Source organism: Aspergillus alliaceus, assembly GCF_009176365.1.
Source record: "Aspergillus alliaceus strain CBS 536.65 unplaced genomic scaffold BDW43scaffold_68, whole genome shotgun sequence".
Taxonomy (NCBI): Eukaryota; Fungi; Ascomycota; class Eurotiomycetes; order Eurotiales; family Aspergillaceae; genus Aspergillus; species Aspergillus alliaceus.
The window spans coordinates 49,570-71,955 of NW_022474751.1; the positions used below are offsets into that span (position 1 = coordinate 49,570).

General features: G+C 49.2%; 10 protein-coding genes and 1 non-coding gene across 11 annotated transcripts; 8 read left to right on the top strand and 3 right to left on the bottom strand.

Moving 5' to 3' along the window:
- Nucleotides 1-147: 147 nt before the first annotated feature.
- BDW43DRAFT_316076 (pyruvate dehydrogenase (acetyl-transferring) subunit E1 beta) lies at nt 148-1,484 on the bottom strand (the record flags this gene model as incomplete). Its single annotated transcript, XM_032048199.1, has 4 exons — nt 148-619; nt 680-966; nt 1,046-1,169; nt 1,237-1,484. 4 exons carry the CDS (start codon nt 1,482-1,484, stop codon nt 148-150), a joined length of 1,131 nt encoding a protein of 376 aa, XP_031895059.1.
- On the top strand, nt 1,439-3,819 carry BDW43DRAFT_220222 (metallophosphoesterase family protein). Its single transcript, XM_032039391.1, has 3 exons — nt 1,439-1,635; nt 1,734-1,993; nt 2,075-3,819. Exons 2-3 carry the CDS (start codon nt 1,740-1,742, stop codon nt 3,747-3,749), a joined length of 1,929 nt encoding a protein of 642 aa, XP_031895060.1. The 5' UTR covers nt 1,439-1,635; nt 1,734-1,739; the 3' UTR covers nt 3,750-3,819.
- BDW43DRAFT_220185 (enoyl-[acyl-carrier-protein] reductase) lies at nt 3,820-5,273 on the bottom strand. Its single transcript, XM_032039390.1, has 2 exons — nt 5,010-5,273; nt 3,820-4,931 (listed from the first exon to the last, which is right to left on the bottom strand). The coding sequence occupies exons 1-2, from the start codon at nt 5,216-5,218 to the stop codon at nt 3,890-3,892; spliced, it is 1,251 nt and encodes a 416-aa protein (XP_031895061.1). The 5' UTR covers nt 5,219-5,273; the 3' UTR covers nt 3,820-3,889.
- An 82-nt stretch (nt 5,274-5,355) lies between these two features.
- On the top strand, nt 5,356-7,339 carry BDW43DRAFT_220330 (glutamyl-tRNA(Gln) amidotransferase subunit HER2). Its single transcript, XM_032039393.1, has 4 exons — nt 5,356-5,602; nt 5,674-5,998; nt 6,064-6,239; nt 6,303-7,339. The coding sequence occupies exons 1-4, from the start codon at nt 5,464-5,466 to the stop codon at nt 7,184-7,186; spliced, it is 1,524 nt and encodes a 507-aa protein (XP_031895062.1). The 5' UTR covers nt 5,356-5,463; the 3' UTR covers nt 7,187-7,339.
- BDW43DRAFT_220354 (SPRY domain-containing protein) lies at nt 7,340-9,505 on the bottom strand. The gene has a single exon (XM_032039394.1). It carries the CDS (start codon nt 9,335-9,337, stop codon nt 7,493-7,495), a length of 1,845 nt encoding a protein of 614 aa, XP_031895063.1. The 5' UTR covers nt 9,338-9,505; the 3' UTR covers nt 7,340-7,492.
- A 755-nt stretch (nt 9,506-10,260) lies between these two features.
- On the top strand, nt 10,261-12,037 carry BDW43DRAFT_220404 (snoRNA-binding rRNA-processing protein ENP1). The gene is made up of 3 exons (XM_032039395.1): nt 10,261-10,733; nt 10,792-11,036; nt 11,091-12,037. Exons 1-3 carry the CDS (start codon nt 10,362-10,364, stop codon nt 11,962-11,964), a joined length of 1,491 nt encoding a protein of 496 aa, XP_031895064.1. The 5' UTR covers nt 10,261-10,361; the 3' UTR covers nt 11,965-12,037.
- Nucleotides 12,038-13,269: 1,232 nt separating this feature from the next.
- On the top strand, nt 13,270-15,069 carry hacA (transcription factor HAC1). The gene is made up of 2 exons (XM_032043653.1): nt 13,270-13,800; nt 13,857-15,069. The coding sequence occupies exons 1-2, from the start codon at nt 13,595-13,597 to the stop codon at nt 14,953-14,955; spliced, it is 1,305 nt and encodes a 434-aa protein (XP_031895065.1). The 5' UTR covers nt 13,270-13,594; the 3' UTR covers nt 14,956-15,069.
- Nucleotides 15,070-15,284: 215 nt separating this feature from the next.
- Nucleotides 15,285-16,898, top strand: BDW43DRAFT_291820 (putative SNF7 family protein Fti1/Did2). Its single transcript, XM_032043654.1, has 2 exons — nt 15,285-15,457; nt 15,611-16,898. Exons 1-2 carry the CDS (start codon nt 15,413-15,415, stop codon nt 16,193-16,195), a joined length of 630 nt encoding a protein of 209 aa, XP_031895066.1. The 5' UTR covers nt 15,285-15,412; the 3' UTR covers nt 16,196-16,898.
- A 7-nt stretch (nt 16,899-16,905) lies between these two features.
- BDW43DRAFT_t213 lies at nt 16,906-16,989 on the top strand. Its single transcript has one exon. It is a non-coding gene; the product is annotated as a tRNA-Lys (tRNA).
- Nucleotides 16,990-17,334: 345 nt separating this feature from the next.
- Nucleotides 17,335-19,902, top strand: BDW43DRAFT_304046 (uncharacterized protein; the record flags this gene model as incomplete). The annotated part of the gene is made up of 7 exons (XM_032045530.1): nt 17,335-17,528; nt 17,581-18,078; nt 18,140-18,664; nt 18,731-18,869; nt 18,925-19,001; nt 19,058-19,131; nt 19,199-19,902. The coding sequence occupies 7 exons, from the start codon at nt 17,335-17,337 to the stop codon at nt 19,900-19,902; spliced, it is 2,211 nt and encodes a 736-aa protein (XP_031895067.1).
- A 101-nt stretch (nt 19,903-20,003) lies between these two features.
- BDW43DRAFT_220422 (3-oxoacid CoA-transferase) lies at nt 20,004-22,356 on the top strand. Its single transcript, XM_032039396.1, has 9 exons — nt 20,004-20,392; nt 20,452-20,736; nt 20,834-21,020; nt 21,077-21,378; nt 21,429-21,508; nt 21,566-21,597; nt 21,658-21,775; nt 21,841-22,062; nt 22,119-22,356. Exons 1-9 carry the CDS (start codon nt 20,104-20,106, stop codon nt 22,251-22,253), a joined length of 1,650 nt encoding a protein of 549 aa, XP_031895068.1. The 5' UTR covers nt 20,004-20,103; the 3' UTR covers nt 22,254-22,356.
- Nucleotides 22,357-22,386: the final 30 nt, after the last annotated feature.

Sequence of the window (22,386 nt, forward strand, 5' to 3'; positions counted from 1 at the left end):
TTCTTATAGTCGTACAGATTCCCAACACGAGGATTTAGCGCAAGGCCCCCCGAAAACAAAAGAGATGTATGCAACGGTAAAACAGTACTGGACACAGGGTTCTATTACTCGGTTTTCTTTATCTCCACTTCTCACCTTTGAGCCAGCTTACAAGCGCAGAAGCTTGGTGGCTTGGCCAAGAATGGTATCCACCTGGGGGAAGCTCATCTGCTCAAGGCCAGCGGCGTAAGGAGTAGGCACCTCAGCACCGGTGACCCGAACGGCAGGGGCCGTGAGGTAGTCGAAACCATACTCCATGGCCAAGGCCAGGATTTCCGAGGAGACGCCGAACATAGGGAACCCAGACTCGACGCACATGATACGGCCAGTCTTCTTGAGCGATTGGACGATTGTCTCGACGTCAAGGGGCTTAACGGAACGGAGGTTGATCACCTCAGCTTCAACACCATATTTCTGCTTCAGCTCAGCGGCAGCGTTCAGGGAAAGCCCAACGCAACGAGAGAGAGAAACGATAGTCAGATCCTTTCCGGGGCGTTCAATCTTAGCCTTGCCAATGGGCAGGACAAAGTCGTCCTTCTGAGCGGCCTCGCTCATAGGGAAAGCCTGACCGTACAAAAGCCTATACATTGTCAGTACCAAATAACTTGCCTCATATTGCACTTGCTGGAATCACGCATACTCATTCTCCAGAACGACGACCGGGTTGGGGTCACGGATAGCAGCCTTCAACAAACCCTTGGCGTCCTCAGAGCTCCACGGCGAAACAACCTTCAGTCCGGGAATGCTACCATACCAAGCCGAGTAGTCCTGTGAGTGTTGAGCGGCAACACCGGCGGCGAATCCATTCGGGCCACGGAAAGTGATGTTGCAAGGCTGGATACCTCCAGACATGTAGTGGGTCTTAGCGGCAGAGTTGATGATTTGATCGATAGCCTGCATGGCGAAGTTGAAGGTCATGAACTCGCACTATATATTCAAGCTTCATATCAGCCTCCTGAATGCATCTAGGATTCAACCGTTAAGTATCTAGTCGACATAAACTTACAATGGGGTGCAGTCCAGCAAGAGCGGCGCCAACCGCCAGACCGCAAAAGCCCGCTTCTGTGATAGGCGTATCAATGACTCTCTTGGGGCCGAAGCGATCCAAAAGACCTCTCGTCACTTTGTATCTGTAAGACGCAAATGTCAGCGTTATCACTCGAATTAAATCGTGCTCCTCCAAAGGGCAAGCCATACGCTCCGTTATACTGTGCGACCTCCTCTCCTAGGATAAACGTTTTCGGGTTGGTCTCCAGCTCCTCGGCGAGAGCTTCGTTCAATGCATCACGAACAGTGACTTCCTTAACACCACCTTCCGTAGCATAGCCCCGGAAGCGCAGGATCGAGGGAGCGCATGCTGGTTGGGGGAACGCAGGACGCAGAGGCGCAGAGAGACGCGATGAAAGCAGACGAGCTGCAGGGCGGAAAAGTCGGGGAGCAGCCATGGCCGGGCTGAAGGACATCTAAATCGAGCAGACGAGAGGGTGTTCACAAGGACTCCGCAAGATATAAAGGAGAGAAGATGCCGGAGCGAAGGGTTTCGCAATACCGTTGTTTCAGGACTTGGTCGTCAATCAATGGGGATTTTAGTTTTTGGTGAGCATTTCAAGCAGACTGTTGGGCTGGGGATGACTAAGCCCGGGCGGTCCTCACCGGCGGCTCATTCCGTTGGTAATGTACTAACTAGGACCCAGAGGAAGATGATAACGCTAAACTCCGTACTCCGTTCCTATACTCCTCTCTCTGTTTCATCAATCAATCAAGGAAGGATGATCTGCGATCGATTCTATTCGCATGTGCTTCCCTTTTTCGTGGCCCTCGTCTCCCCCATCCTTGCTCATCAACCTTCCGTTCCGGAGCCCATTGCGTCTCCTTTGCGTGACTTGAAATGGGGACAGCTTAATTTCCTTCACACTACAGATACTCATGGCTGGCTGGCCGGTCATCTCCAGGAGTATGCCCCAATGCATTGGTCATGGATGACAAAAAAAGATACACTTTCGAGGCCATGTAATACTGATTGAACGCGCTATAGACCCTCCTATGCCGCAGACTGGGGGGACTATGTCTCCTTCGCTACCAGAATGCGAGAGAAGGCCGAGGCACAAGGGCAAGATTTACTGATCATAGACACTGGTGACAGGGTGGAAGGCAATGGCCTTTATGACTCGTCAGAGCCTAAAGGCGTCTATATTTCGGAGATTCTGCGACAACAGCCTATCGACCTGTTGTCGGCTGGTAATCATGAACTGTATAAACAGAACACCTCTGAGGCCGAACTTCTTACTACGGTCCCTAATTTTCGCGGAAACTACCTAGCTTCGAATATTGATATTATACATCCTGTAACCAAAGAGACTGTGCCGTTGGCTCCTCGGTTCAAGAAGTTCACGACCCAGCAACAAGGTATCCGTATCATTGCTTTCGGCTTTCTTTTCGATTTTACAAAGAACTACAACAACACCATGGTAAAACCGGTGGAAGAGACTATCAAAGAGGATTGGTTCCAGGAAGCTATCAGGGATAAGGAAGTTGATCTCTTTTTGGTGATCGGGCACGTCCCCGTTCATTCCAAGGAGTACGACGCTGTCTTTAAAGAGATTAGGACGGCCCGTTGGGATACCCCTATTCAATTCTTTGGTGGCCACTATCATATCCGCGATTTTGCCCGATATGACTCTAAGGCGTTTGGGTTGGCAAGTGGTCGATTCATGGAAACGATCGGTTTCATGTCAATCGATGGCCTGTCCACTACCGAACGGCAGGTGAAACCTACTTTGACAACCCCAACCTTTAGCCGAAGATATATTGATAATAACCTTTATTCCTTTTATCACCATACCGGCCTAAACGAGGAAACGTTTCCAACGGAGCATGGTCGGAATGTATCTTGGCTTATTCAGAAATCCAGGAGCACTCTTCAGCTCGATAAGGTACATGGCTGTGCGCCTCGGGATCTTTGGATGTCACGCGTCAAATATCCAAGTCAGGATAGTATTTACACTTGGCTCGAACGGCAGGTGCTGCCCAACTCGTTACGAGATGATTCTCGCGCTGGCAAGCCGGCTCTTGCTATCGTCAACACGGGCGCCATTCGTTTTGACATATTCAGGGGGCCTTTCACGCAGGATTCGACATTTATAGTGTCCCCGTTTACTAGCGGTTTCCGTTATGTTAGGAATATCCCTTACGAAATAGCGATTCTGATAGTCGAGGTCTTAAACAAACAACCGCAGATTCTGACTGACGATCGATCCAGCATCATCGCCCAGGGACTCGCGCCCCCAGAACAATCAGCCTATCTCCATGATAGAGTCCCTGATGACAGCTTCGGCTTGGAAACCACTAATTACCTTACAGATCAAGCGTCACTGCTGAGCAGCGATCATTCCAAACCGAAGCTTATCCCTGGGTACACTACAACCGACGACCAGGGCTCGGATGGCGATGACACGATTCATTTGCCCATCTCGTTCTACCGTGTCCCAAATTGTATCCATGCTCTGATCCCCACCAATGCGTCCTCGGTGCCAAAGACAGTGGATCTCGTATACATTGATTTCATAGAACCATATCTGGCTCTCGCAGCCAAATTCGCGGGGCTAGGTGTAGACTTCACGCGGGATAGTAATGTGTATATGCCGGCTACGACGTTGACGAATCTTATCTTGGATTGGGTGAAGGACAACTGGTCTTGTAAGGAAGTATGAAGCATTAAGGGGAAAGTGCCTTTTCGGCCACCGCTATGTATTATTTCTGTTCCAAGCGTTCTACGCAACTGCGGTTAGATATAAGAAGAACGCGCATGAGATTCATTTGATACATAACTACCAGCGTCGCGGCAAGTGCTTCAGTCCCCACCCTCGTACTTGAATAGGCCCTTTCCACTGCGGTAACCACTCAAAGTTTCCTGCACACCAGCGGTGAGCGCAGTGCTGTCTGTGTCCCAGGCCCACTTGATTTCCTCTACGGGGATGTCCTTGAATTTTCCTGCCCGGGTTAACTGTAGCACATCGTTGATGGTGTTCTCTTTGAGTTGAGGATGCTTATCCCCCCATTTGCTAACCCAAAATCCATCGAAGGCAAGATTCTTGAAGATAAGTAGCCCGGAAGGTAGGGAAACCGGCTGCTTCGACATTGCCCCGTATGTGACTAAGTGAGAACCTGGGCTCAGAGCCTTTGCCAGTGCGGTGGCATTCTTACCACCTACGCAATTCAGGGCAAGTCGAATTGGCTCCCTCCCGTTGCGGGTGAGCCCGCTCAACATGTTCTTGAAGTCTCCTGAAAGCAATTCTGTTTCCGTCACCACTGCCGTCGCGCCTAGCTCATGGAGCTCAGACTTCAGAGCCTCCGTTTCCTCGGGGGTCTTCCTCTCGCGGACAACATTGATCGTCTTAATGCCCCATTCCCGCGCGAGCTGAATAACAGCGCGACCAACACCACTGTTGGCTCCGTTCTGAATCAACCATTCTTCTCCACTCCGCATCCAATCCCATTCGCAGAAGTCCTTGATCATGCGGTAGGCTGTGACTGGATTGACGCTGACTGTGCTAATCTGAAGTGGCGACAGCCCGTCTGTGTCCTCAATCTTAATCAGCTGCGACTCTTCCATCTGAGCGTGTGTGCGCCAGGTTCCCTGTCCCGTCTGCTTCATGACGACCCAGTCACCCTTGCTAAGTGTTTTGACACCGGAGCCCGTCGCAATGACCTCAAAGGCGCCCTCGTTTCCGCCCACAGCGCATGGATCCTGGGTGCCAAGGGCCGTCTGAAAAGGCGGTTTGCTCGGATACACGCCCTGAATTTGGTTCACATCGGCTGGGTTCAGAGGTGCTGCAAGAAGGCGTAGAGTAACCTGCGACCCGTGTGGAGGAGAGATAGAATGTTTGTGGAGCCTATAGGTGGATTGGTTAGGAAGCTAGTAGTTCTTATATCCCTGTTGGCTTTCTTGCGGAACTTCCGAGAGCACATACCGTAGAACATCTTTGGGTTCGCCATATCGCGAGTACACTAATGCTTTAGCTTGTGTGTAGCCATAGACTGAAATGTATCTTCTACCCGTAGTCAATGCGCCCGGCAGCGTTCCTCGTGTAATAGCAGGAGCTGAGGCAGCCCTAAAAGCTTTCCAGAAAAGGGACGCATTGCTGCGATAGGTGGATTGCACTACACCACGCGAGAACATGATGACAGCTTGATATGGTCGGCGAATCTCTAGAAGAAGTAAAAAAAAAAAAAAAAAGAAAGGCTGGGGTCAGGAATGGAGAGAAGCAATGAGAGAATTAAAATCTAATAATAAATGACGTCGTTGCGCCTTCGGGCCGATGGACACTAAACGCGAACTGGTTCTTGAACGTATTCCCGTATGACCTCTTCTACACTCGAACCTCGGCTTTTTGGTTCCCACACCTCCCAAAAGTTTTACCCTAAATGTCCCTTTTGCGGGAAGCTGAGAGATGCATCGCCAATCAGAATTTCTATGTTACCCTCAATGCTTTTATAACTGCCCTGTCGCCTTCGGGACACTGGCGGGAACGGGTACAAGATGCAGATCGCCGGATTGAGCAAAGCAAGTTGGATCATTCCATATCATTTTAGTGTTGTCGGCACTGACGGTTGTTTTTTTCCCCTCCCGCTTAGGAAAGCCTAGATCGAAAGTGGACGGCCGATTGATTGCCATCAAAGATAATATATGTACTCGTGACCTTCCGACAACATGCGCGTCCGGAATGCTCCAGAATTTCACCAGTCCGTTCAACTCGACCGTCGTTGAGCAATTGGAAGATGCGGGCGCTGTCGTGGCTGGAAAGACAAATCTCGATGAATTTGGCATGGGTTCCCATTCGATCCATTCGCGATTTGGACCGGTGAAAAGTTTACGCCAGGACGACGATACCGAACCCCTGTCAGCCGGTGGTAGTTCTGGAGGGAGTGCAGTTGCAGTCGCCACAGGCCAATGTTATGCGTATGCTTTCTTCTCGCTATCTTCCCCAAAACATGTTTATGTTTACTGAATGATTCACCCGGCAGAGCGTTGGGTACAGACACTGGCGGGTCTGTTCGCCTTCCGGCCGCATACACTGGGATAGTTGGGTTCAAGCCATCTTACGGATTGATCTCGCGATGGGGTGTGGTCGCATATGCTAACTCATTGGACACGGTTGGGATCCTGGGGAGAAACACGACCAGCGTTCGCGATGTCTTCGGTGCGTTCCATAGCGTTTCCCATGCCACGTCTCATTCCGCTTGGGTGACTAATGCGCGTTTAGATATTGTGAATCAACATGATCCACGCGATCCAACTAGTCTCTCTCCATTTTCTCGGTCTCGGATACTTTCATATCTTCACTCCCCCCCTTGCGCATCTCGACTAAACTCCGCCCCCCTCAGAATCGGAGTTCCCATAGAATATAACATATCCGAACTTCACCCTTCCGTCCGGCGCGCTTGGTCACGTTCCCTAGCTTATATGCAGCAACAAGGTCACAGTATCTATGCAGTCTCCCTACCGACGACAAAACTGGCCTTGTCAGCATATTATGTGCTTGCGCCTGCCGAGGCTTCCTCAAATTTGGCCAAGTACGATGGTGTCAGGTACGGATCTCGTTTCGATGGTCCGGATAGTCATGGACAGCCGGATGGGTATCTGTACGCCAATACGAGAGGACGTGGATTTGGCTCTGAAGTCAAGAGGCGGATCGTCCTGGGTGCGTTCAGCTTGAGTGCTGACGCTATGGATAATTATTTCATTCAAGCTCAGCGTGTTCGACGACTCGTGCAGCATGACTTCAATTCCGTATTTCAAACGAAGCAGCCGTTGGCGTATCCTCGGTTGAACATGGAAAGTCCGCGCAAACATACTGGCGTAGACATTCTCATTTGCCCGACTGCTCCATCAGCTCCGCCGCGCATATCGGAGCTGACAAATTCGGACACTGCAGCCTCGCCCTTAGAAGCGTATATGAATGATGTCTTTACCGTTCCTGCCAGTCTGGCTGGTCTTCCAGCCATGTCTGTTCCAGTCACCGTCCGTGGTGATCGCAACCAGGGCTCCAATGACACGGAGTTAGCAGGCATTCAAATAGTCGGTCAATACGGGGATGACGAACTGGTAATGAAGGTGGGAGAATTACTCGAGGGTAAAATGTTCTAGGCTTTTTTCGTCAGCTGCATATATCTGGAAAGGGTAATGCGGCCGTATCTTTATTTTTACGTCGGGTGTCCTTAGATATCGTGTCTTGGTTATCAGTGCCTGTAGATGAAGGGCAGCAGAAACATGAAAGCCGCATTTTGAAATCGGTGCCTCGTTCATGGTATCGCAATCTAACCAACGCATTCCGAATAATATACATGGTCCAAAATCCTGTAAACATGAAAAGAACAATAGAAGGCGAGTGCTGCAAACTGCACATCGTACGTTAACCACTCCCATGTAGATGGACGGAGGCCAATGCTTCATTCACGACATCTCAACATCACGTTGCACTATGGTGTTTTCAACATCAGCAGCGGGTTCCTCTGTATTCGGTGTGCCTACTATACCGATACTGGCCGTATCTTCAAAGGTACTCTGTCCAGGACCTACATCAGGGGAACCTTCGTTGCCGACACTATTCTCTATGGTTGAAGGGCCTGTTCCAGGACCAGCAGAAACGGCAGATTCGTAGGCAGCGCCAACACCCCCCTTTAGAACCTCCGGGCCTCCAACCACACCAGTACCAGAGCCGTCCATTTGAGCATTGCCAACAACATCACCGTCCACCCCACCCCACACAAGCATAGCCTCGACTTCATCGACAATGTCAGCCACGACATCTTCGACTATCTGTTCGTCGAAGCGTTCTCCAATCCCTCGGATCAGCTCGCCGCTCTCTGCTTGAGGAGGACCAACCCACCACGGGCCTTCAAAGCGGCACTCAACCGCACCACCGCCGTAGCAGCTGACAGCGGGGTAATATCCGATCATTCCATCATCCGCGTTTTCTCGCTCACCAAGACCTAAATTATTGGTCCCATTGGCGAGCCGACTGGCGGGTGGTAGGAAAGCATACAGCTCTTTGAATGGGGTGCCCATTTCCACACCGTTTTTGTATATTGTGATACTTGAGCCCGGCAGCGTACGCAAAGATGCATCCTCGGTGTTCATCGGCGAAGGTGGTCCGAATGTAGGCGTTTCTTTAAGATTGAAAGCATAATCACGTAACTGTTTTGTGGGGAATACATTCGACTGCTGCCAACAGAAGTCAGACTTGTAGTGAAAAGGAATCCGGTCGCGGATAACGTTCGTTGCCGCTGGTGGTTCTGAACTGGGGGTTAAAGCGTTTCCATCGATGGAAGGATCGTATGTGCCTTCGACGACTTTCTTGTGGAGCGAAAGTGGCGGAAGAGTGATAAGCATGCCAATGACATCTCCTTCGCGGATTGATTCGCCTTTGGGGAAAAAATACTCGCAGCGCATTCGGTTGACCACCTCGCCATTCACATCACGGATCCCATAGCCATAGCAGTCCACCCCCACATTAACGTCCAGATCCGCCTCCCTTCGCGCGAATCCAAGACGGACATGGCCTTTTGACGGCAAGCGAGAGCTTCCGTTAGTAGGTGCTGTCTGCGCATCACTCATTACGCCGCTAATGATGCGTGCCTCGTAGTAAAATGTTCCTTCGCGCGCGCAGACGTTAGCGCGCGCAGTGTGCCATGGTCCGTTGGTAGTAACAGCAAGCGCGTCTTCATTGAAGAGGATCGCCGCTGGCGAATCCTCAAAGCTGAAGCGAGCCTTGTAAGGACGAACATCGGTCTGGCGGTATTTAATATGTGGAAAGCCTGGATCGGCTATGGCATAGCTATAGCGAAACCCATTTTTATTTGTAAGCTTATCAACAACTTCGTAGAAGCTCCAACTCTGGCCAATTACCTCCGATGTTTTCTGGCTCACAAGGTTCAGCTGCCGACGTTGCGGGGGTAATAAATCTGATGGCCTTGGCTCAGCAAGCAGCAGAGGTCTAAGAATATTGAGATCTGAACTGGGCAGAGCGATATTCTGAACGACAGCTGCTCTCCTTTTAGTAGGTACGGCTTCTTGATCTAATCCCTTGGCTTCGCGCTTTTTACGACTGTCGCGTTTATTGCGCTTCGACCTTGGACCGTCGGCTTGTACTGATGCATTACTAGCGGGAGCAGGCGATGATCTCAAGTTCGTATCTAATAAAGGTCCGTTGAAGAATGGTGTACCACTGGGAGGGAGAATCGGTGAATTTATATTCGACGAGGGCGCGGAGGACCCAGCCGGCTGCGTGGATGCCATAGCTGAATGGCGTGATTTCGTAACAGAACTGGCGAAACAGTCAAACCAGGTATGAAGAAATGCTTCAACGGCCCTAGCTCCTACTGTGGAAAAACATTGATTTGTTGCTTTTCTATGGCCGTGTTGCAGAGGTCAAGTGTGAGGGGAGGCGAGACAGGTTTCAATCAATCGCAATGGAAGAAAGCTTGGCTTGGAAAATAGCACCTAGGAGGCAGGTGATTCCTATTCTTTCAATATAAGAAAAGCACCAACCTTAAAAGATGCTGGCAACAAAGAGCGGGGAGTGGCAAGTTTTGAGGAAACCGCGCGTCTGCGATAAACCAAAAGCCGGGTCAGATGCATGGACAGTACATTCGAGAGGCTGTTCAGGTAAGAAGTCGAAGTTGGATAGTTTATTGGCAGATCCGAGTGCTGTTTCAATTCATCAGTATGCGATTCCCAGCCATAACACTGAATAAATTAAGCGCAAAGCTTTGTCTTACTATTGTAGTAGTGTATCTTTGGGGCAAGTCCACTTACCTAGTTGACCTACGGAAAGCTCTTTGTTGATAGGAATTTTGTGTTCTTGGAAACAAAATTGTACTGGGCCTTCAAGTATCAAGGGGACTGGGTATAGTATGATAAATACAGCCAACGAGCTGTTAATTGGGCCATGAGAAGTGAAACTCAAAAGAGCGGAAACAGTCCTACCGATATCTCTGCGTTTGAGGGCGGTCAGCGCAGTATCTTGGGCAGAAAAGTAATGTTGGTGGATTCTATTTGATAAGGGGCAATGGGCGGTAAGAAGCATCTACCACTCATTATGCCGGAACCAAAAGCGGTGAGTGTGACACTCCACTTCGTGCGGAAGAAAAAATGCTTTGCAGAAAAGTCGAGATCACATGATCAGGAAATTCACACACATTCTTAGGTCCCATGCAGAAGCTCGATTCTACGACCATCCAGACGCTCTATATTATTTTAGTATGATATAGCAGAATTTGGCACCAAGTCCTATCAGTGCCATATTTGGAAGCCATTCACGATGCCCAAAGCTACATCATCACGCTCGGCCGCTGCTGGCCGCAGACACAATCCTCTGGCTGAGGACATTATGACCATGGGCCATTTACGGGCCCAGTCTGGAAAAAAGATTAAACACAATTCCCGATCCGATGAAGATCAAGAGGATGGCGAACGTTTCATTGATGCGAAAATGTCTCGCAAGATTTTGCAGATTGGGCAGGAACTGGCCGACGAGGATGCCGCTGAGCAACGGACGGCAATAAGAACTATAGGAGCGAAAGATCATACAGCTTTTGATTTTGAATCTCGCTTTGAGGATGACGAAGCTTTATCAGATGATGAAAGGTTCCAGGATGACCAATGGGGCGATGAGGAAGAAATCGAAGAAGTGGTCTGTCTATTACACATTCCCTATGATTCCATTCTATGATTATTAACGTTTCAAATAGGAGGTCGACCCAAATGATCTTGACATGTTTCACAAATTCATTCCTGGTGGTGACGAAGATCCTATATTTAATCCTAGTGAACAGGGCATAGGTGGTCAGAGCACGAACCTCGCCGATCTCATTCTTGAGAAGATTGCCGAACATGAGGCAAAGCAAAACGGAGACAGCGGCCCCTTGGTTCAGGGCGGGGGACTACCGGAAGATGCAGTCCAGATACCAGCTAAGGCGGTCGAAGTATATGAGAAGTGAGTATCATTATCATGTACCCAGTGACTTTCAACATATTGATTGGAATCTAGAGTCGGTATGATCCTTTCTCGCTATAAATCCGGACCACTTCCAAAGCCGTTTAAAATCCTCCCCTCTGTTCCCAACTGGCCAACTCTCCTTTCCATTACTCGACCGGAGTCATGGACCGCCAACGCTATTTACGCCGGAACTAGGATCTTCATCTCATCAAAACCAGCAGTCGCCCAAGAGTTTATCTCGACAGTACTCCTCGATCGGGTTCGAGAAGAAATTCATGAGACCAAAAAGTTGAATGTGCATACGTATAACTCATTGCGGAAGGCGCTATACAAACCTGCCTGCTTCTTCAAGGGGCTACTGTTCCCCCTTGTTTCCAGTGGGACTTGCACGTTGCGGGAAGCTCACATTGTCTCCTCGGTTATTGCCCGTGTATCCATTCCTGTATTACATTCCGCGGCCGCCTTATTGCGTATGTGTGACCTTGCTGCAGAGCAGTCTTTGAGGTCGTTGGAGAGTACCGGGGCGGTAAATATGTTTATTAGGGTGTTTTTGGAAAAGAAATACGCGCTTCCTTACAAGGTTATCGATGCGCTTGTCTTTCATTTCCTGCGTTTCCGGGCTAGCGACAACGATGAGGACTCGATGATGACGAACGGACATTCGCGGGGCACCGGCAAGGCGTATAAGCTTCCCGTTCTCTGGCACCAGTCCCTCTTGGTCTTCGCACAGCGCTACCGCAATGACATCACCGAAGATCAACGAGAGGCGCTCCTGGACTTACTCTTGGTGCGTGGACACAAAGACATTGGACCCGAAGTAAGGCGGGAGCTGTTAGCCGGCAGAGGACGAGGTGTTGTTATACCTGACCCAGAGAAGCAAGGGGCCTTGGATGCTGGAGATGATACGATGGACGTCACCATATAGGAGACAGATGTATATGGATAATTTTCAAAAGCGCCGTGTGAAGTTCTTCTTATCCTTACCATTCCTTCCCCCCTTGTCTGACTTTTTCTGTGATTTTGGTCATGTATGGTGATCTGGATGGGCGTTAAGATGGCATGATTACTGTTTCATCTCTCTGTTATTTGGTTCTTGCACATATTCCCATGGTATGAAGTAGATCGTTGCTTATTGCCAGTGATTTTGAGATAATGGTTGAACACACCATGAAAACCAGAGCAATTTCCTGCTACATGAATTCCCGGTGTAATTGCTTGCACATATTTCATTTCACCTTTCAAACATTCATTATCTACAAATACGGTTGGTAGGTTACGGAGAGATGATGATCGGAAGAGACCAGAACGTTTTTGACCAGGGCAAGAAATTGTGGTAGAATGGGGAACTGTCCTTTATACGGAAATGTAATGCAGAAGAGTGAGCATAGACTAGACTATATCTCCCTTGAAGAGGTAAGCATAGATGCAGAGGTCCCCCCCTTTCTTTAACAATATTAGGATCGTTCTCCCGAGAAGGAGTGGCAAGTGTGGCTGATGCTAAGTTTCTTTCCTGCCGAATGAAACTAGGACAAAGGGAGAAAGAACTTATTGAGTTTGGAATGAAGACAAGAGAAAGGTGAGACTTGATGGTGCATTCCAACCCACCTTCATTGTCCAAGGGCAAAGAGGGAGAAACAAACAAAACCCTCCTCAAGACTCAAAATCAAACCAGTGGAGTCTTCCAGTGAAAGAAGAATGGATCCATATTCCATCCGCTCAGTGTTGTACATATATGTATGTATCTAAACCTAGCATATAGTAGTAGGACTGTAGTAAATTGTAAGAGATAGTAGTATACATATGTATATGTACAACCGGGGGAATAAAAATAAAAATCAAGATAAATCCAATACCTACGTATCTATCAACCGACGGGCTTCCGAGAGACCAAGCCCGTATTCCAAGTTTAGATACTCTGTAGAAAATGGTCTGTTTCACGGCCCCCACATAGGGGTGAATCAGAAGGGCTTATTGGATGTAGTCATTTCGGACACGGAGCCGAGACCTCCCCACTGTCGCAAGTAAAGAGGGTTACAGTGGTGGCGAGGGGCTGTTCCAGAAGGTTCAAAGATACGATTACCGAGTCAGTACCATTCCATCGAAAGAACCCCAAAGAGAAATCACTCCTTCCGGTATGTCTTGGTATTGGTATTTGGTACCGTCCCTTTAGGCTGACGACCATGGCTCCGCCCCCTTACTGCAGGGGCTCGGCTGATGAGACCACGTTGGCCTTTTAAAGAGGCAACCACTCCCCTCCCTCCGCTTGAGCGAAGACACTCTGGCCTTCAGACATCTCTTATCCTCTTTGAATCTGGACACTTGTCCTTTCCCAAATTCTGCCCCTCAAAAGTCTATTGAGCTGGGGCCTAGCCTCCGCATGTTCAATCGTTATGACAGCGTGGCCTCTGATCTTGTGATTTGGCCTGTGGACGTGATCGAATTACATCTTTACTGAACAAGCCGTGCTCTCATCATCTTGCCATCACCCCAGAGTGTCAATTATCACGAGCTTACTGAATCACGACCTTCGTCATAAATTCGTCACGTCTTGTAGTATGGAGAACACCATGTCCGCCGTGGACTCATTACCCAGCACCCCGGCATCGGAGGTGCCGGTGTTAACTGTCTCCCCGGCCGACACATCGTTGGACAGCCCAGATTCGAAGACGCAAGAAGTCCAGACAGAGGAGAAGAAGCCCGCGAAGAAGCGAAAGTCATGGGGCCAGGAACTCCCAGTCCCCAAGACCAACTTGCCTCCTAGGTATGTTGACTAACCTCGCTAAATTTACTGGGTTCATAACTGACCTACGGATCCAGGAAACGTGCCAAAACAGAAGATGAGAAAGAACAGCGCCGTATTGAACGAGTCCTTCGGAATCGTGCGGCGGCCCAGACCTCCCGGGAGCGCAAGAGGCTTGAAATGGAGAAGTTAGAGAATGAAAAGATACAGATGGAACAACAGAACCAGTTTCTCCTTCAGCGGTTGTCTCAGATGGAAGCAGAGAACAACCGCCTGAGCCAACAACTTGCCCAATTAGCTGCCGAAGTCCGCGGGTCTCGTGCCAACACCCCGAGGCCTGGCTCTCCGGCAACAACATCTCCCACCCTCACACCTACATTGTTCAAGCAAGAGCGCGACGAACTTCCTCTCGAACGTATCCCCTTTCCTTCCCCATCTCTGAGCGATTATTCCCCCACATTGAAGCCTTCCACTCTGGTTGAGTCCTCCGACGTGGCACAACATCCTGCAGCGGTGTTGTGTGACCTGCAGTGTCCGTCGCTGGACTCGAAGGAGATGGAACCGCCCTCCCATTTTTTGATCTCGGCTCCGGGCTTAAACATCACCCTGCAGATGACATTGCAGCTCCTCTTTCTGACGATGACTTCAACCGCCTATTCCACGGTGATTCGTCCGTTGAGCCAGATTCTTCAGTCCTTGAAGACGGGTTCGCCTTTGATGTTCTCGAGGGAGGAGATCTATCAGCATTTCCATTTGATTCTTTGGTTAATTTCGACTCCGAGCCGGTCACCCTCGAGGGCATCGAGATGGCCCACGGCCTTCCGGATGAGGCTTCTCGCAAGACTTCTAGCGTGCAACCCAGCCTTGGCGCGTCCACTTCGCGATGCGACGGGCAGAGCATTGCAGCTGGCTGTTAGCGAAAGTCTCACTCGGGGAAGCATGTCGGTCGCCGATGCCCAGGGGGCTCGATGCAGCTGGGAGTCGTTGCTAACCTTATTATGGACGATAGACCGACTTGAGAACCCGGGACGACGCAGGCAAATTTTGCATGGTTTGAGGACAACGCAGATCGATCGGCACAGTAATTTGGGAAAGCGTAAGGGGAGTACTCGGAGTTCATGGCGTTCAAATAATACTGAGGCGTTGACGTCTCTACTTATGGACAAGGAATGTTGAGGGTTTACCTGTACAATAATAATCCTTTAAATCGTCTCAAATACGAATGAGAGCACTGCCGGCTGAGAGGTTTTGTTCCAATCTAAGTTTTCCATGCACATGTCCAGTATCGCTGTAGCTGAAACGTAGATATTTCATGTTGAAACAGTTCATTCTGAATCAAGTGTGGATTTAATATGTGTATTTCTTTTTTATTTTTACGTCCTTTGGGACAATGTTAGATAGTATACTCAACAATACAAACTTGACCCTTACGGGAATCCAGATGACCTTGCCACGCCGAAAGCCCTCCCCCCTCTTATTTCTCGAATCCCGACAATGGGATGAATGTTGCCTCCCGCTTTCTTCTTGGCTTTTCCCTCTCCTTTCTTACATCTCAATTTCAGTTTCCTTCTTTACCTTTCCCCTTTCTACTGAACCATTATACATCTTGTTAGACCATTTAGAGATCGACAAGATGGTTCGGAAGGATCCCATTTTCGAAGCACGTACCAATGTGAAAGTGAGTGTTAGGTTCACGTGTTCTTACTCCCTACTCAGTGGCCCTTATTTGTTCGCCCATTTTGATTTTATACTTTGTTGATTATGCCTCAATATATATATATATATATATACACATTCAATGATCGACTAATCCATTCCCTCGGTTTGACAGCTACACTCTAATCGGCTCAAGAAAGAGGCCGCTCGTGCTGAATCAACTTTCAAATCTGAGAAGGCGAAGGCCGACAAAGCCATGAAAAATCGTGAATTCCAAATCGCCCGCATCCACGCAGCCTCTGCTGTGCGCGAAAAACGAAGACAGGTGACCCTTAAGGAGGAAGCAGCCCGCGCAGATGTTATTATCAACGAGCTCAAAGCAGCACAGAGTACTCGTGATACGTCTCGCACCCTAGCCCTAGCATCTCGGGGCTTGGATGCTGCCTCTAAAAGCGTGAATCTTGAGGCGCTGGTTTCCCATGCGAACAACTTTTTAGCACGCTCGGAAGATTTCAAAATTGCGAGCAGCGCAATCGAGGATGTTGCACAAGGTGTTTCCATGCGAGAATACGGCGCTGAGGGCGAAGCCGACGTTGATCGCCTCATGGAACAGCTTGCTGATGATGCAGGTGTGGATTTGCGCATGGCCTTAGATGCAGACACGGCCCCCAAGGAAGATGTCAAGGATCAGAAACAGGCCGAGGCAGACCTTGAGGATGGCTTGGGCGCAAGGCTGCGAGCCCTAAGGGCTGCGAGCTGAGTCTTCCTGCCCCTCTTTTTGTTCACCTGCCTTGATCAGCATTTTCTACGGCTGCTGGCTTGAGTGGTATCGCGCCATATGCATGTTGATTGCGGATCCCTCTTGTCGACTTTGCTGCTATCCTACGGACCTTAACGATGTGATGCCCACTTTTTATGCTTACTCTCTGGTCGTTTATTGTTCGTATCTTCTTCCCCGTCCCTCCGCTATATCAGTTGAGGCGATGTCCAGCGTACGTCTTACTTGATTTTGAGATCCAATGTATATTCGGAGTACATCGTTTCCTCCTTATTCCCCTGCTTCGGATGATGGCTGGTCTTATCATTTTGTCGTCTTGATCCAATATAGATTTCACTGAGTGTTCACACGTTCATGTGTTGCTAGCTTTAGAAGTCCCATCGGCTCTCTTCAGAGTTCGAATAAGACGGTGGTTTTCAAACCCCATGTTGATCTGCTCTTCACCTATGTTTACCCGTCGCCTGAGCGGGGGTGGGGAGGCCTTCAGGTGACGAGTATGTTTTGGTGATGGCTGTGGGATGACCACACAATGAGCAGCTATACTTGCGCAGCATCTAGGATCTCCCTTATGCTTTGCTGTGGGCTAGTTATCACTCCGCTAATGATATATCCTTGCCATTTCGTATCCGTTTGCAATTGTATGGAATATTTTGGCTTATCATATTAAATAAGAGCAGCCGACAACAATAATCGCCGGGCTAGCTCAATCGGTAGAGCGTGAGACTCTTAGTCATCACGGTATCTCAAGGTTGCGGGTTCGACCCCCGCGTTCGGCTTGTCTTTTTGCTACCGGTTCTATATTGCTCGTCATTTTTCTTTCTTTTTTCTTTTTCAGTACCTCAAGTCTACATACTGTATTACACCCCACCATCACATATAGCTCAATTAATATTCTAGGCTCAGCCAATACGTCCGGCCTGTGGGGCTCAGTGCCGGCATATATACTACGATACGGTTTGCCGATCTACCTTAACACTAAGATCGTTCGTTCCATATCAATATTATACGGGTCAATAGGGGGCCTTCTCTATGGACAGTAGTCATCCTTAACGAAACTCACTACTTGCAACCCTTTAAGATCTTTTAACATGAACATCTAAAGTTTATCAAGTCTAGAGGAGATGGACGGCACTGTGGCGAGATCTGGTGTCAACAAGACATCCCGCGGAAGACAGGCCGCATGTCTTAATTGCAGAAAGAGCAAAGTCCGATGCAACCGCACACCTGGAGATACAAGTTGTGAAAGGTGCAAGCAAACCGCTATGGAATGTATTGTCCCATGCCACCATGTTGGCAGGCAGAAAGGGGTCAAAAAGTACGAAGCTTTCCATTTTCCTTCGGATCCTGCTGATCACATCAATGGCTAGCAAACGCAAGGGCCTTGAGAAGGCTTTACATCAGATAGAACAAGCTATCAAACGACCTAACCCTGATGCACTCGAATCTAACGCCGCGCAGAAAATCATATCCAGTCTCCAAGATTTACTGAACAAAACACAGGGTCATCAGCTGCAAAGCGAGACCGATGATTTATCGGACACCGACCAACCCCACAATTCCCCTTCTCCCCGTGGAATTGATACGGGTGACAATTTGACACTAGATGATGCAGAGAACCCATTGCAACTACTGGCGCGCGCGTCTGACCTTCAGCTATCACCGACAGAAGAGTGTGATGCTCATAAATGGCGCCCTTTGACATCATCACAGCCTGCAGAAGTATCGCAGAATAGCTCCCAGGATAATGCCTCCGCGGCTAAATCCTTCTTTGCCCCTGTCAAGGCAAATTTGGACCTTGGCCCGGACATGGACCCTGTTGACCTTGGTCTTGTCACCTTGAACGAAGCCGAGTCTCTCTTTGCTTTGTATGACCACAGAAATACTTATGAAACTGTTCGTACAGATTGGGCTTATACATTACCCTAGCTTCTACCGAGATATTGCGCATACACGATGGGGCCTTGACCCCCTCGTCCACACTGCATCTTTCGTGCGTTCACAATCAGCCTTTCTTTTCACATCAATAATGGCTGCCGCCGCTCTCTTTTTACCATCAGCAACTGCCATATCTAAGAGATTGTCCAGGCACTGTAGATGGCTGGCTCAGGTGGTTGTGACAAAACGTCTCAGATCTGTGGAGATAGTCCTAGCTTTCATGGTAAATGTTCCATGGATGGCCCCTGGTAATTACCTAGGCGATGATGACACCTGCTTCTACCTTGCGATGGCACTCGCAATTGCACTGGACCTGTCTTTAAACAAAATCGTGCTACCATCTACTAGCTTTGATAGCGGTGTTCTAGGACGGCTTGCCAAGGCTGACTGTATTGATGCAACGAGAGCATTGCATATGGATGGCTTTGATGATGTTGATCCAAGCTCGGAATGGGGTCAGAGGCTACTACGGCGACGGGAAAGGACCTGGATTGCTTTGTTTGTTTTGGAACGAGGGTAAGAGCTTGGGCTCAGAGTACTATATGCCGTGCCACTGTTCCAAAGCTGATGTCCTGTTTATAGTGCATGTTTAGCCCGTGGAAGAAGCTACACCGTTCCCCTAACTGCTCTTATCGAAAGTTGTGACAGATGGCATGTCTCGAACTTTGCAGACTCTCGCGATGGGCCAATGAATTCGATGGCTGTTCTCCGAAGAAACCTAGTACGCCAACTCTATTACGCGTTGCTTGATAGGCCAAATCTAACGATGGCCACAGGATGACCTTTTCAAGAAAGTTAAGTCCAATTGCGATAGCTACCAGATCGCCGATGCTGGCTCCGAAGCTGCTCAGACGTATGCATAATCCTGACTACAATCTTGTTTACTCCGCTTGCTCACGGAGATTTTAGTATCAAGACCATGATAGAAAGTTTTTATGATCGCTGGTATGAGACATGGGCGCCGGCGATTGGGGAAGGTCAATGTAGGTTTGTCGGCAACCATTGAACAAAGAGTATTGCTCAACAGCGGAGAGCTGATTCAATGTAAAGCAAGTTCCCTTCCACCGTACGTGGAAATTTTGGTTACGCATACACGATTATCAACGTACGGTGGTGTGATCAATCATCCTACGGCACCACTTGAGGTAAAGCGTTTCTTTCGCGCAGCTGGCCTTTCCTCTGCTCTGAACGTGATGAGGGCAGCAATTCAAGGCGAATCACGGTTGAAATCGATGCCGAACAACACGGTCATTATGATTTCCTTCGCCGCATGCTCTGCCCTTAGCCTCAGCGTGGTACCGACGGATACTCGATCAAGCCTGGCCCCAAGTGTAAGGCATCTGATCGAGGAAACCGCAGGTGTATTGGAACGTATTGGAGCGACCCCGAATCATAGGAGCGGTGCGTCTGTTCTGTACGGACGGTATCTACGAGAGCTAGTTCGACGAGGCTCAGGTAGCCTTAATTTCCAATATCCGAATGAACCAGGGGTGACAGTCGCTGCAGAGATGACCGGAGCATTGCCGCCAACCTTGGGTGGGTACAGTGCCATGCCGCCAGCGTCGCAGCCGCCGTTTTCTCCTTTCTTTTGGTCTGAGCCTCTGCAGTTCTCCGCTATGTCCGATGGGCAGGTCATCGATGCTGTGAACCGAGCAGGGATCGCCTTCGGGACGGGGGTTCCGGATGTCCCATTGGATGATTTGATGAGCTGGGACTGGCTGGACATTGGAAATGTGACCGACTTTGGTCTTTGACGCCACCTGTTTGTCACATACATATAGCGACAATAACGAGCGGGTCTCTGCGATAGGTCGGCGTCCAGAAATAGCTCCGAGTACCGAGGGTGGTTCTTCTGTCCATCCTTCTTCCAAAAATCCACCCTGTTGTCTTTCTCTTTTCCTTTTGTTGTTTTTTGTACAACTTAACTGAAGGATATAGGCGATCTACTGAAAATAATGGCAACATTGCGGGTCTCAGCGTTGCCCTTGTCGCGGAGAGCTTTCACCGTCGCTCGGCCACGGTTCCCGTTATTGACGCACCGCAATGCAAATGCACGACCATTGCTTCGGACAGATAACCTTAACTCTGCTCCATATTCAGCCACCACGGTAGCGCAACCGGTGCGAGCATCCAAGGTTGGCCGTGGTGCTTCGAAAATCTTTAAGAATGCGGATGAAGCGGTAGCTGATCTTAAGAGTGGATCTACCATTCTTAGTTCTGGGTTTGGACTCTGTGGTGTTGCAGGTAATTAAAACACGGTGTCCCCTTAGATCATGATGTAAGCTGACATGTATCAACCACAGATACTCTTCTATCTGCCATTCATCGTAGGGGTCCCGAAAACCTTCACTCCTTGACCGCGGTTTCGAATAATGCTGGCGCGCCAGGGAAAGGAGGCCTTTCTACGCTAATCGAGGCTGGACAGGTTGATCGATTAATTCTATCTTACCTTGGGAACAATAGGGCCTTAGAGAAGAAATACTTGATGGGGGATATTGCTATTGAGCTGTGTCCTCAAGGAACGTTGGCTGAGAGGCTACGTGCAGGGGGGGCTGGAATACCTGCATTTTTCACTCCCACCGGAGCACGTAAGTTATCTCCTCTCCTCTTCTCTTGCCCTCGTCTATTTATTTTTCAAAGTTGAAATGATATCGGACTTTAACATGTTGTTATCATCGAGCGCAGACACATTCCTTCAGAATGGGCAGATCCCGGTCCGTGTAGACGGCTCTGGGAGAGTATTGGAGCATGGAAAGCCACGCGAGACGAGGCTTTTTGACGGAAAGACTTATTTGATGGAAACTGCACTTACAGGGGATGTTGCTATCCTTCGAGCCTGGAAGGCGGACGAGGCCGGAAATTGTGTGTTTCGGTAGGCATGATCTTGGTACACCATCACCAGAGCGATGCTAATATCAAATAATTTAGTTACACTACCAAGGCATTCAGTCCTCTTGTCGCAAAGGCAGCCTCCCTTACTGTTGTTGAGGCGGAGAATATTGTTCCTGTTGGCTCCATAGACCCCGATGATGTAGACTTGCCGGGAATATTTGTGGATAGAATTGTTCCTGCCACAGCCCAGAAAGCAATTGAAATCAAAAAGCTGCGGTCTACTGACAACGCGAACACCCCACCATCAGCAGAAGACGCTGCTGTGGCACAAAGGAACCGGATCGCCAAAAGAGCAGCCAAAGAACTCAAGCAGGGATATTACGTTAACCTAGGCGTTGGTAAGCATTGACTAGTCTTCTACTATGTGCCGACTATTTATAGTTAGTAGGGATTCCTACGCTCGCCCCGTCCTTTTTGCCAGATGATGTGAAGGTGTGGGTACAGTCTGAGAATGGTCTCCTGGGCATGGTTCGTTTGATCTTTCAAAAGACATCCAGAAACACTAAGAAAACTGACTGAGATAAGGGTCCTTATCCCACAGAAAGTGAAGTTGACGCGTAAGCTTGCCATGCCACTGATTATCTCCCTCCCTTCTAACATGGCATTTCCTCCTCAAGAGATATCATAAATGCTGGCAAAGAGACCGTTACCCTAGTTCCGGGCGCTGCGACCTTTGACAGCAGTGAGTCATTTGGCATGATACGGGGTGGGCATGTAGATGTTTCTGTCTTAGGGGTCCGTGAAATCATTCCCTAGTTTTCGATTTCTCTAGCGGCAACGGTTTTCTAATTGATTTACAGGCTTTGCAAGTCAGCGCCAAGGGTGACTTGGCGAACTATATGATTCCTGGGAAAGTCTTCAAGGGTATGGGAGGGGCTATGGACTTGATCTCTAACCCCGATCAGACTAAGATTGTAGTAGCCACTAGCCATACGGCCAAGGATGGATCTCCAAAAGTCGTGTCAGAGTGCAGGTTGCCTTTGACTGGTGCGGGCTGTGTGAGCATGATTATCACGGACTTGGTATGGAGATATAGATTACGTGAGATTTCGAGTAGAGGTGCTAACTTCGGATATAGTGTGTTTTCCAGGTGAATCGGAAGAAAGGAGAACTCCTGCTCACCGAGCTTGCTCCGGGCGTCGAGGTCGAGGAAGTGCAGAGCAAGACAGGGGCGAAGTTCACCGTTGCAGATCAACTAGAGCTCATGGAATGATAGGTCTAGTTGGAGGAAAACCTTGAAGGGTTTTGGTGCCAAGTTGAACGGCTACCCTGCATACCCTTTTCTCATTTACACCTGACCCTCCTGTTCATAGATAAAGTATATATAGGGAGGGAAAACATGTGGA